The sequence below is a fragment of the Perognathus longimembris genome, chromosome 22 (assembly GCF_023159225.1).
Source record: "Perognathus longimembris pacificus isolate PPM17 chromosome 22, ASM2315922v1, whole genome shotgun sequence".
In the NCBI taxonomy this organism is placed as follows: domain Eukaryota; kingdom Metazoa; phylum Chordata; class Mammalia; order Rodentia; family Heteromyidae; genus Perognathus; species Perognathus longimembris.
The window spans coordinates 30,156,056-30,169,755 of record NC_063182.1 but is presented as its reverse complement, the minus strand read 5'-3'; the positions used below and the strand labels follow the sequence as shown (position 1 = coordinate 30,169,755).

Genomic DNA, 13,700 nt, shown 5'->3' with positions numbered 1-13,700 from the left:
GCTCTGTGCCCACAGATTACTTTTCTCTCATTTCTCAGCAAGACTTCTACTGAAAGTTAAGTTGGCCACTGAGGTCAGATAGAGAAACAAGAGTATATGGCTTTCTCCTTTTAAAAATTTCTTCTGACTCAAAGAATACACAGTATTTTAATGTAATTTCTTTTTTGTGGTTACTAGGGCTTGGGCTTAGGGGCCTTGTGATCTGGCCTGGCTTTTTAACTCAAGGTTCTCACACTGCCACACAAGCCAAACCTCCATTTCTAGAACACGAGACTTTCAAAAGAATGCAACCATGATGTACAAATAAATGGAGAAAAGTAGATGAGGAATTCATAACTCCTAAAACAACTAAGAATTTTCCCAATAAAATCACATTTTATGAGTCATTTTTATGAAGTCAATGCTAATTTTGCCCTGTTTCTGGCATTGATTAGAGATATGTACATTTTCCACCTAATAAACTTTTACCATACATATACTTAACACACTATAATAGTCTCAGAAGCAGACAAGTGCCACACTTTTTACACCATCTGCACTATCTTTACATGAAAATGTTGAATTCGCTTCAGATAAACAATCCTGCATTCACTTGTATATTTACTCTGATAAGATGGATATTGTAACTGCTGGTTATAAACGATGTGATTACACCCTGATATTTTAAAATTGATTCTTTAAAGGTGGGCAGAAATAAAAGTCCATCAAAGCTGAATATTAATTATGTGATCATCTGTGTGTTATGATTGCAAAAAATAAACCATATTAGTAAAGATTTTCTGAAGATGATTCACTTGAAGAACAAAGTAAAACCGAATGGGAAGTGTTAGAGAAAATTCTGTAGGAGTATTTTCTTTGTTCTACTGCAGTCAATAACTACCTTCTTCTGCTATCTTAAAATAAATGGTAACTTAAGACTAACTTCAGGCTTTTCAACTTGCTATTCTGGGCATTAGGTGTGATCTTTAAACTTTGAGTCATTTTATTTCCTAGAGAAAGATATTGGGTTGCAAAACACAAAGAAAGGATGCCTTTTTAAATTTCAAGGCATCATCTGTATTTGTGCAAAAGATAAATGCGAAATGAGATACGAATTCATAAGAGGTTAACAAAGGGAAAAAAAGTACAATACTCAAAAAGTGCTGCAAAAATTTAGAGTAAGGGAGGACAATCATTTATGATAGTCTAATATACCTTAACTGAATAAAATTTCAATGATACATAGTCTCTGGATATATAAGTTTAAAAATGTTTAATTTTGCCAAATTATGTTTGCAAAATTAGAAAACACTCAGCTTCAAGCCAAAAATGCAGAAGACTTAAACTGACAAAACATCAAATGAAATTACTAGGATTTGAAAGAAATTATATTAAGAAAGATGTGTGTGTGTGTGTGTGTGTGTGTGTGTGTGTGTGTGTGTGTAGGAGAACAAATACTGAAGAATTCAGGATGATTCAAACTAAAACACAATAAAAAAAAAAGGAGGCCTCATACTTCTTTTGATAACTTGTCTATCACACAGTATAAAGGATGCATAGAAAGTGTAAGAACAATATGTGTCTTCCCACTGGAAATACGTAAGAATAAGCACCCAGAGGCATGTACTTCCTCCCTCTTGTTAGGTCCTACTTCATTCACTCTCTCCCCCCCCCCCCTCCTTCCCTCCCTACCCTTCCCCCTCTCTCACTCTCAAAAAATTGGGACATCTTCCTTTCTCCATGAAGTCATGACCACAAGCATAACAGCCAACGATTTCTCTTTACGGCTGGCATATATTTCTATCACACAAAATAACCGGAAGCAACACCAGTGCACATCTCCTGAGAACTGACCATAGGCAGGGCATTTGCACCAAATATGTTACTGGTATTGACTCACTGGTCAGAGCAGCCAAGGAAGGGAAACTTGTCCTTCCTCCTAGTGGATGAGCTGGTTCATAAACAGACCTGTGCTGAACTCGCCAGAGCAGGGGCAAGAACGCTGTCAGTCTGGTCCTAAAGGCTATGTTGTCAACCATGGCATTAAGGTAGATCTAAATTGCTAAAATCATTGCAATGGTACCTTCATTTAGCTTATTTTAAAATAAGCACCCATGGGAGCGCTAACTCACCAAACTAATGCTAGCACTTTACTAGGATTATAAAGGAATTGGCAGTTTATCAAATTATTTTGTGTGCTGATATGACAGTTAGTGAGAGTACACGTCCACAGGGATCAGATGACTAAGAAAATAAAATGAGCAGCAAAGAGCTTTCTGAAAGAGTATCTCAAGACATCCTCCCTTCCAGCTGTTCTGCTGGATTTGAAGCCTGTGTCGATAAATTCTAGGTCCTTCACAATTTTTCTCTGCTTTCTCTTTCCTCACAATCATGCAAAATTGTATTTTTTTTTTTTTTGCCAGTCCTGGGGCTTGACCTCAGGGCCTGAGCACTTTCCTTGGCCTTTTGCTTAAGGCTAGCTCTCTAGCACTTGAGCCACAGCGCCACTTCTAGCTTTTTCTATATATGTGGTGCTGAGGAATCAAACCCAGGGTATACGAGGCGAGCACTCTACCACTAAGCCACATTCCCAGCCCCCATGCCAAATTGTAAAAGAAAAAAGAAATGATAACAAGAACAACAACCCAGCAAAACAACAAGAGAGTGAAGCCATTGTGATTCTAAGGTAGATTCTTCAGCTCTTGCATTATATATGTTTACATAAAGAGATAAATGTTTATATAGCAAGGTCTGTTTTTAATATCACATAGTTTTATATTTCAAATAAGGCTTCTAATATAGGTAGATATCTAGAATTTCTTAACTTGACCTTATGTTTGACAATATATTAGCAATAGTTGTGTATCTCCTCTTTCCTAAGTTCTTTAATCAAAAAAGTTATATGATTCAATATCTTCCATAGGTTTTGAATCTTCCTTAATATTATGATTTAAAGAATATTCTTCATCTTCTAGGTATTCCTGAATTGTTTCTATTCAATTTGTGTGCCAGTCCTAGGGCTTGAATTCAGTGCCTGGGTGCAGTCCCTGAGGTTTTTTACTCAAGGGCTAGGATTCTACCACTTGAGCTATCACTCACTTCCAACTTTTTGCTGGTTAACTGGAGATAAGAGTCTTGTGGGCTCTCAGTCCTCAGATCTCAGCTTCCTTTTTTTTTTTTTTTTGGCCAGTCCTGGGCCTTGGACTCAGGGCCTGAGCACTGTCCCTGGCTTCTTCCCGCTCAAGGCTAGCACTCTGCCACCTGAGCCACAGCGCCCCTTCTGGCCGTTTTCCATATATGTGGTGCTGGGGAATCGAACCGAGAGCTTCATGTGTAGGAAGCAAGCACTCTTGCCACTAGGCCATATTCCCAGCCCAGATCTCAGTTTCCTAAGTAGGTAGAATTACAGCTGGGAGCCATGCATGTTCAACAAAAATTATTTTTATTAACATATATTAGTTATGCAAGTGAGAGATTTCATTTTGATATTTTCATAAATGTATGTAATGTACCTTTTATTAGCATAACTGTGCAAAGGGGTTTCATTGTACTATGTACTTTTGTACATATAATGTACTTTGATAAAAAGATTCTATTGTTTTTTTCTTGTCCTCCCTTCTACAATTAAAATAATTTAATGGGTTTCATTGTTAGTATTATTCTTATTGCATTAATATTAATATTACTGATCATTATATTGAGTTTCGGTGTTTGAAATACAGGTCTCATACTTCCCAGACAAATGTTCGATGGCTTGAACCATGCCCCAAGACCTTTCTGTTTAATTATTGTTTAGATAGCGTCATGTATCTTTGCTGGGAATATTCTGGATCATGAGCCTATTACTTACTCCTATGTACCTGAGATTACAGATGTGTACCATCATATGCAGAATTCTGGTTGATATTAGTCCTGCTAATTTGTTGCTAAGGTTGGCCTTGAATCATCATCCCCTTTATCTCTGCCTCCTTGTGTAGTTGAGGTTATAGGCATGAGTCACCATACAAAGCCATACTGTTACATTTTCACACACACACATACACACACACACACACACATTACTTCCATCATATTCATCCTCCAGGAAATGGTATCACCCTCTTCTGTTTCTGAAGCCCATCTCAGTTTCCCTTTCACATTCATGTATTTTTATTTTACTACAACTACATTCCACCCAAGACAGAAAATGAAATGTTTGTCTTTCTGAGTTTAGCTTATTACTTCACTTCATATGCTGATCTCTAGCTCTATCCATCATCCATCTTCCCACAAATGAGACACACATTTATTCCCCATGACTGAGTAATTCTCCACCATGCATATATTCCCTGGTTTTTTTTAATCTACTCATCTGTTGATGGCCTGTGGATCCATTCCATAACCTGGCTATTGTGAATAGAGCTTCTATAAAAATGGGCATAGAAGTGTATTGTGTACTGACTTTACAATCCTTCGGGTATAATATATGCAAGAATAGGATAGCATAGCAGGATCATACCATACTTCTGTTTTTCTGAAGAGGATTTCAATGGCTCAGAAAATAAGAGGAAGAATTGACACGTAAGATTGACAAGTAAGATTCTTTACATAGAAGGAGACATTTATCAGAGTAAAGAGAGCACTTACAAAGTAGAAGACATTTGCCAGTTATTGATCTGACAAGGGATTAGTATTCAGAATATATAAAGAGCGCAAACAATGAGAGACAAAAGAGCAAATAATCCAATTAATAAATGGTCAAATAAGTAGTTTTACAAAAGAAGACACACAGTCAATAATCGCATAAAGGAGTTTTCAACAGTCTTGGAAAATGCTAATCAATACACTGCTATGATTCCCTGTCAAGTCAAAATGTCTACCATTCAACAGCAACAACAAATGATAGCTAGAATAAGCAAGGAGATGAATTCTCACACAACATGGGTAAAATGTACATTGGTGTAGTCAGTATCAAAATCAGCATGGAGGCTATTCAAAAAGTTAAAAATAGAACTAGCATATGGTCTTGTTATTTCTGGCTTTGGTCATTTTATTTTCTTGGACTTTGTCAGCTTTTTTTCTTTTACCTTTAGTTTCTGTCCTCTAAAACTTTGAAAGTTTTTACTCTTTCTTGTCTTTTTATCCACTTTCCTCTTAAGTACTTGATACTTGACTTACCACTAGTTTTATCTACAATTTAGGAAAAGACTATTTCATTTCACCAAAAGAACTCATAGTATCACAGAGCTTGCTCTACCCACTAAGAACACCAAGGACAGGAGAAAAGAAGGCCCAGGAAATCTGTATTCATCTTTTCTGGACATATTTAGCAGGGAGTCTACCATTTGTCATGAAAGTTTACAAGGCCTGTGGTAAGTAGGTCAGCCAGACCAAACCAAGTGCTGATAACACATGGTCGGTCAAACGTGCTGTGATGTGCACACTGATTTCCTACACTGCGAAACATCCTTCAAGGTCCTTTGTAATGGACAAATGAAGGAGTCTGTGGAAAGTGATTCACCTCTTAGTACGATTAAATAGAGGGTGTCCTTCCATGGTTATCAAAATGTGCCTGCTGAGACTTCCCTGTGCAGAACTCATCATGCTACTTCATCACCAGCTGGCTGACTGCAAGTCTACACGCCTGCTACTTGGCTTCGGTGACTCGCTTCCTGTTCCTGTGTTCTGGAGCTCTCCTAGTCTTGCATCAAACATAGAAAATGTGCCTTCCAAACCAGATTTCCATTGTAGAACAAACTGGAGGGGCTGCATAATTCCTGGTATGAATTAGGTATTGTCCTTCACATCATCAAACTTCATCATCTTTTCACAGGATTTGTGTATTTCAGCACTGGTCTGACACTGTTCCTGACAACCTTGGATTCTAAAGATGTCACCTGACATTGTGAAGTCCTGAGCCAAGCAGCCCTACATCCTCATTTATAAAAACTTACCCTGAGCTCCTAGATCTATAACTTTTCAGCAGATAATTCCATACTCTGTGATGTTTTAAAAAATCTTCTCGGGCTGGGAATATGGTCTAGTGGCAACATTGCTTGCCTCATATACATGAAGCCCTGGGTTCGATTCCCCAGCACCACATATATAGAAAATAGCCAGAAGTGGTGCTGTGGCTCAAGTGGCAGAGTTTTAGCCTTGAGCAACAGTGCTCAGGCCCTGAGTCCAAGGCCCAGGATTGGCCAAAAATAAAAATCTTCTCATTATACTACTTTGTGTTTAAAAATATGGTAAATGATTGAGCACTAAATTATGTAATTTTTCAGGAATCCTTGAATTGTCATTTAGCCAGATCCTTTTATAATCAAAAGTTGTCACATTAAATTACAATACAAAAAAAGTGTTGAGGGAATGTGGAATGAATATTCAACCATCAGTTCTGCGCAACTAGACCACTATCATTCACATGTAACCGAACATATATTTCAAGCAGAAATCCTAAAATCTGATTTGATTCTTCTGAATCAATTATTTTGCTAAGGAAAGGGAGGTATAATTGTTTGCTAAATTTCACCCACTTTAGGAACTGGGTAGACAGCTCCTGGGAACCACATGAATGCGTGGAAAGAGTGAAAAGGACATTAACTTATTCTCTGAAATGGCATCCAGCAAATGTCCATTGCACAAAGCAAAGTTGAATGAAGATGGTGCAAACCAAAAGGAAATATTTAAAATAATATATGTTCTTTTTCCATGTAATTTTGAGAAGAATAAGAGTTTTAAAATAAATATTTTATATTATAAAAATGGACTTCTTTCCTACAATCATTTCTCTTATAACTTTGCTTTATTATTGTTAAATAAGGCAAATGAGATTGCTCTTTAACAATAAGAAGAAAAAGAAGGAAAATAATAATGAACATCAATAATGACAATTTGATTAAAACAGGATATTCTTGAGGGGAAAGGTATGCAAAAAAGTGAACCTTTTAAAAGAAGTCATCTAAACTATGATTAAGAAAAATAGGAGAGGGGCTGGAGATATGGCCTAGTGGCAAGAGAGCTTGCCTCGTATACATGAGGCCCTGGGTTCGATTCCCCAGCACCACATATACAGAAAACGGCCAGAAGTGGCACTGTGGCTCAAGTGGCAGAGTGCTAGCCTTGAGCAAAAAGGAAGCCAGGGACAGTGCTCAGGCCCTGAGTCCAAGGCCCAAAACTGGCCAAAAAAAAAAAAAAAAAAAAAAAAAAGGAGAAAAATTAAGTTTAATAGCAAAAGAGAAAAGAGGAGGTACACTTCACCATTGATGACCAGACACTCTTCTACTTGTCTGAATCTCATCACCTTCCTTTTGGCTAACTACAATATCTGGAGTTACAGAAATCAGATTAGGACAGTAACAACTGAACGCACAGAAAATCATATGCGTGATCATTTAGTAAGGGGGAGTGTGAGGCTCATTCTAACAATGAAAAAGTAATTATAGGTAATTAGATAATATACTAGTCTTCGAATAAATGTCAGTTCTTAACCCCTAAGGGAAAAGGCCCATGTGTATTTTCTAGATCGTCGGCTGCCAATTTTGAAAGAATTTTTTTTCCCCAATAAGTACAATACTTTTGTTTTCCCAGAGCTAAAAGGAAAATAGAATGTTATCTGCAAGAATGAGTCACCAACCACTGCAGCTGTACAACACCCAGGTCCTTCCCTGTCTGTTCAGCCCTTCCAAAGAAAAGGGCTATCTTTTAATGACATACTTAAATCCCTGCAATGCCTGGCTGCAAAGCATAATTAATTCTGGTATTTTTATGCTTAATGAAACATCTTGCGTACGTGACAGAAAAGGGTCTGAGCTTTATGATTATACCTCAAATAGAGAAGGCCTTAGCAACCAGTTCTACTCTGGAAGATATATTAATACAAGCTCTGACATTCTTTCTTCAAAAACCTCTCTACCCAGCAAGTTGAGCCAAAAAAAAAAAAATCATAATCAGCCACCTGTATGAACAGTGTTCCTAACTTTTAAGTGTGGAGTGCTTGCATTTTAAATTCTTGGCAGAAAATGTTTTCTTTCTTAACTTGTAGAAAGGAATTCAAGCACAATAATCTCTTCGATGTGGCTACTCTGTGTCACTTCACTTGATTGGAATAATCGTTCATATTGGAAGGCCTTGGTCTGGTGCTGTGTGCTGGGCCTAATCCTCACAAGTCAAGTTCGAAATGCACATTGCCCAGGTTCCAAACTAATAACATGAGTAAAAGTGCAGACACCAAATATATTTAGAAGTCTTGGCTTGAAACACTTATTTTTCTTTCTACTATTCAAATCTTTCTAACTCTGAGGAATCTGGACGCAAATGGCTACCTTAAAGAAGTTGCTACAGTTGTCAATGTCATTTCCTGATTTAATTATAGATCGTGTGCACAATCAGTGAGCAAGGAAATACACATTCCTCTCACCTGTTTCGGTGTAACGCCGGGCATTCGAATATCCAATGCAAAGTCTGATGAGTCGATAGGAATCACTGGTCTAGCGCTGCCAACACATTCATTGGAAAATGATCTGGTGGTTTCTTTAAACCTTAATGAAGAAGAAAATTTTCAGTACTCTTAAACCTAACGTGAAGGGGAAAACCACGTCTATGATCTTAAAGTGAAAGAGGATTAATAGAGGACCCATGAAGACTCTAGAGATGTCCTAACTATGTATTTCTGATATAGTGATTTTATTTTGGGTGGGGGGGGGGGGGAAGAAAGCAACCTCAGAATTTCTTTTTTAGCCCATGAACCATCTATAGCTACTTGTAAACAGAATACAGGCTACATGTTGGACTCTATTCAATTAAAAGGAAGAAGGATCTGTGTCTGTGTGTGGAGCTCCGCTGTCCTCTGCTTTTCTAGTGAGTAACACACGGTGGTCACAGTGGAGATCATCATCCTCACACGCCTGCGAGGTCGCTACACAGCAGGGATGCGGACCCACGGGCAGCGCATTTGGGGGAACTGTTCCAAGCGTCCGGGAACCCCCATAGCCGCCAGCCGGACCCGCGAGGCGAACCCGCACCGCGCTCGCGGGAGGCGCGTGCATCGCCAGCGTGCAAGCATCGCTCCCCTTCGCAATCGCGAGGCGGGCGTGCACGGCCCGGGATCTGCCCTGCTGGCCCCCGGATCGGCCTGGAGAGTTACCCCTCCACCCCCCACCCCCACCTGGGGCTGTTAGAACCAGGGAGGCATTGGAGTCCCAAGGCCCATACAGCCGGGGGCCCCCCATGTCTCCCCAAGAGAGGTGGTGGGGGGATCGGTGGGGGCCACCCCAACTTCTAATGGGAGTTGAGAAAGCCGGGGCGGGAGCCTGCTCTGCAAGGCGGGGTGGGGGGTGGGAGGTGGGGGGGGGGGGGACTTGTACACGAAGTTACAGCACCAAGTCCCCGAGTGGCCCGCGGAGAGCCCGGGGTCGCCGAGCCTCTGGATCCCCGATCCCCCCGCTTCCCCTTGCCTGGCTCGCCCCGCGGGATGGCCCTGGAGAGCCGGTGGGAACCCACGCGCAACCCGCGCGGAACACACTCACACACGCACACTCACACGCACGCACCCCTCCCCCCCCGCGAGCGGGCAGCACCCACCTCTTGAAGACGGCGAGCGGGCTGCGCAGCCCCCGGCAGCCGCTCTGCAGGGCCAGGAGCGCCAGCAGCAGGCAGCGCGCGCGGCCGGCCATGGCCAGGTCCCCGGCCCGCGGGGACGCGGCGGGCGATGGGGCGGGCGGTGGGGCGGGCGGGCGATCGAGCGGGCGGGCGGGCGGGCGATCGGGCGGGCGGCCGCTACTCACTCCATGGCCGCGGGGCTCGCCCGCCCCCCGGGAAGCCGCTGCGGGCCGCGCAGCGCGGACGGACGGACGGACGGACGGAGGGAGGGACGGAGGGCTGCACCCCCGGGGCGGGCGCGGCGCAGTCGGAGAGCCTGGGGGGCGCGCGGGGCGGGCGGGGCCGGGCGGCCCTGTGGTCCCGGGGCGGGCGGGCGGGCTAGGCGCGCGGGGCGCTGCTCCCCAGCCCCCGCTGACGGGCTCGGCGAGGGCGCTCGCCCCGGCCCGCGTCACTCATCCTCACAACCTGCAAAAATAGAAGCGGGGAAGGGATGACTAACGCGTCGCCGCCGCCGCGCCGCGCCAGATCCCCGGGCGCTGCCACCGGCGGGCGCCCCGGCCGGGGGGGGGGGGGTTACAGCGGGCCCCCCCCACCTCCAGCCCCCACAGTTCACCCCCACCCCCAGGGCGCAACCCCTCTCTCCTGCCTCCCTTGCACCCCAGTCCCGGGTTGGTTGCTAAATGTGTTGCTTCCCGGCCTCCCCCACCCCTATTTCTTCAGTTTTCCCTTCACCTCCACCCCTCACGCCCCGATTTATTCTTACTTTCCCTATTACTCTCTGCTCTCACCACAAAGGTGCGTAATGCAGCTGTCAGAGGTAAACAAAGTTATTCCCACAGATGACAGGATTAAAACAAAACAACAAAACCCAGAGGCAGACAAAGCACTTGGACACACCAATACTATAATGAGAAAAAGAATTTAACATATATAGATATATATGTATATATATGCAGCACAGCTACAGAGCACAGGAGACAGATACCCCTGGCAGGAGTGGAAGACAGAAGTCATTGCCCAAGTTCTCCAAATTGTTTTAAAACGAGCCCAAAGCTCCACAGTGAACACGACGTATGAGAAGCAAATGTCTGTTTAAATATCTGGGATCTAATGTACAAAGTAATGTTTATGCATGTAATGTGTACATATGCATGCACATATGTATGTATGTAGTTTTTGGACGATATAATTTACAGGAATGGAAGGCTTGCCGCACAAAGGTATTCTAAGTAAAGTTTGGAGATGGGAGGCATACTTGGAAAGCATGGGGAGCAAGTGAATTACATCTCCAACAGCTATGATCCGAGCCTTCCTATTCATATAAATGAGAGGTAGGCAGATTCAGAGAGGGATATTCCTCAAAATACAGCCGTTGGGGCTGGGAATATGGCCTAGTGGTAATGTGCTCACCTTGTATACATGAAGCCCTGGGTTTGATTCCTCAGTACCACATATATAGAAAAAGCCCTAAGTGGTGCTGTGGCTCAAGTGGCAGAGTGCTAGCCTTGAGCAAGAAGAAGCCAGGACAGTGCTCAGGCCCTGAGTTCAAGCCCCAGGACTGGCAAAAAAAAAAAAAAATACAGCAGTTATTTTTAGTATGTTGAGTAATTTCATCTAAAGCAAATCAAAAACATTATAATCAAAGTCCTCTTAGCTTTTCTTGCTCCTTTCCTCACCAGCATTTGGAAAGGCCCTTTCAGGGATCCTCTTTCCTCCATAAACACCAGACTGCGAACAGAAACACCAGTGCCTTTGCACAACCCTGCTATCTCAGCAGAGTGAGGAATGCAGGCGCACTGCGGTGAACTTGACGACAAGATAAGGTCTGTTTCCCGGAGCCCCACAGGCTGCCAGACTGATTCCAGAACTATCTGTTCCTCTAGTAATCATCTACAGTGTACATTCTCTACTCTATCCCACCACCAGGAAAAAATAACAACAAGGGCATGCAAGCTTCTCAACAGTTCTGGGCCTCTGGGTAGTCACAGTCCTGACATGGCCCCCTGTACCTTGGTTTCCCCCCATTAGCAAGCGGGTATGTCAGTATACCTTTTCTCCTGTTTGATTACCATCAGTTACTTACTAGGAGCCTAGGGAGAATTTCCCTTTGCCCCCCCCCCCAGAGAGTTAGTGTAACCCCAGAGCATTTTTAGGAAAGAGGACTCAACAGGGCTACAATTTTAAAATATTCCTATTCCGAGTTTATTGTTGCTGGGAACACATTTCTGGTTGTGTCTCAAGTCTGCACACTGTAATAAGGCGTCTAAAGCTCGTCATTCACAATGATATCCTTCCTAAAGAAATTGATTTCTTAAAGTTTTAGTTTAATTAATAATTATAAATACAGTTCAGAGAGCATCACATCAGTTTGCCAGATAAATAACAGTAAGACAAAAACTCAGGTGACATAGGTGTGGCCCTGTAGCCTGACCTGTGCAGGAAGGCCCTGAAGGCAACCCTGGTGCCAGAGGAAAGCAAGAGACAGAGGAAGAAGGAAGGAAGGATGGAAGGAAGGAAGGAAGGGAGGGAGGGAGGGAGGGAGGGAGGGAGGGAGGGAGGGAGGGAGGGAGGGAGGGGAAGGGAAGGGAGGGAGGGAGGGAAGGGAAGGGAGGGAGGGAGGGAGGGAGGGAGGGAGGGAGGGAGGGAGGACGAATGAACAAAAGAGAGAAAGAAAGGAAGGAAAAGGAAGGAAGGAAGGAAGGAAGGAAGGAAGGGAAGGAACAGAGGAAGAAAGGAGCAAATGAACAAAAGAGAGAAAGAAAGAGAAAGGAAAATGAAGGGAAGAAGGAGGGAAAAGGGGAAGCAAGGAAAGAAGGGAGGAAGGAAGGAAGGAAAGAAGGAAAGGAAGGAAGGAAAGAGAGAGGAAGAAAGGAACAAATGAACAAAGGAAAGGAAAGAAAGAATGTTAGAAAGAGAGAGGAAGGAACGGAGCAAGGAAGGGAGCAAGGAAGGAAGGAAGGAAAAGGGGAAGCAAGGAAGGAAGGAGGGAAGGAAGAAGAAAGAAAGAAAGGAGGGAGGGAGGAAGGGAGAGAGAGAGGAAGGGAAAAAGGGAAAGAGGGAGACAGGATAGGAAGGAAGAGAGGAAGAGAGGGAGAGAGGGAGAGGGAGAGAGAGAGGGAGAGGGAGAGAGGGAGAGAGGGAGAGAGAGAGAGAGAGAGACGGGGGGGTGGGGAGGGAAAGAAATATGCAAAATGCCAAGAACCTGAGTAAACAAAAAGATTTAAAAAGAGTCTCCATAGCCGGCACTTTCCAGACAAAAAGCAACATGCCATAGCCCAAATACAAGTAAAACGTAATTTAATACCCAACCTGTTCTGGAATGTTCCTGGCTCACTAGCACTCAAGGACCACAGATCATTTGCACAAGTAATGATATTTTTGAAGACTAACAATATTTTTTGAACTTTCTCCTTGGCTTTCTGTTTGAGCTTTCAGCATTCAAGCCTACTTTGTCCCCATGGGGAAAGGAAAAGGATTCCTTGTGGGGGAAGAGAAACAAAGGACCTGAAGATTCATTGCTCAAAACTCATCATCCTGCCTATAATGCTGACAAATGACAGTGCTTAAAATTCCTTGAAGTTCTGTTTAGAAAATACATATAGGAAGAAAGGATTCTATTTCATTATTTTTTTCAGAATGATAGTCAAAGACAGTCTTTATTCCAGTAGACAGGGAGATTTGATATTATACAAACACTTGAAAGCAAATTTAATATGAAAATCCTCTGACATGAACACACCCTTAAGTACTAGTCTTCGGGGAAAAATTCCCATTAATTTTTGTTACCTTTGATGTCCCTAAACCACTCACTTAAAGAAACAATTACTAAAGTTGTCAGTGAAAGTAAGGTTGATATTTGTAGCCATGAACAGAATACTTTTTCATTGTAGAGATAAACACTAATTACCATTCCTGTGCCCTGAAACCTAGAACAGATAAATGATAATATGAAAAAAAAGTCTAACATCACCATCTCATTTGTTCATTTGCAATTCCTGACAATATGGTACATATATACATATACATGTATTTTTTTTACGTTTTAGACTTTAACTTATTGAAACTACAGAGATATTTAAATAAAAGCACTTAATGTCATACTGTATAGAAAAGACTGTAAAACATACTAGGATCGTGTAAAA

General features: G+C 42.7%; 1 protein-coding gene and 1 long non-coding RNA gene across 9 annotated transcripts in view; both read right to left on the bottom strand.

Annotated features, from left to right (window-relative positions):
- The window catches only part of Pam (peptidylglycine alpha-amidating monooxygenase), a 155,367-nt gene extending 145,720 nt beyond the window's left edge, over nucleotides 1–9,647 (bottom strand). For all 8 annotated transcript variants that reach the window (XM_048331140.1, XM_048331141.1, XM_048331142.1 and 5 more), the window contains exons 1-2: nucleotides 9,541–9,647; nucleotides 8,378–8,498 (exon numbers count right to left, since the gene is read on the bottom strand). In XM_048331140.1, coding sequence (XP_048187097.1) covers nucleotides 8,378–8,498; nucleotides 9,541–9,632 — 213 coding nt within the window. In that variant the 5' untranslated portion in view covers nucleotides 9,633–9,647. The remainder of the gene's footprint in view (nucleotides 1–8,377; nucleotides 8,499–9,540) is intronic.
- Nucleotides 9,648–9,926: 279 nt separating this feature from the next.
- LOC125339852 overlaps nucleotides 9,927–13,700 on the bottom strand; it is a 124,726-nt gene continuing 120,952 nt past the window's right edge. Inside the window, exon 3 of the long non-coding RNA XR_007208642.1 lies at nucleotides 9,927–10,023. This is a non-coding gene — a long non-coding RNA (uncharacterized LOC125339852). The remainder of the gene's footprint in view (nucleotides 10,024–13,700) is intronic.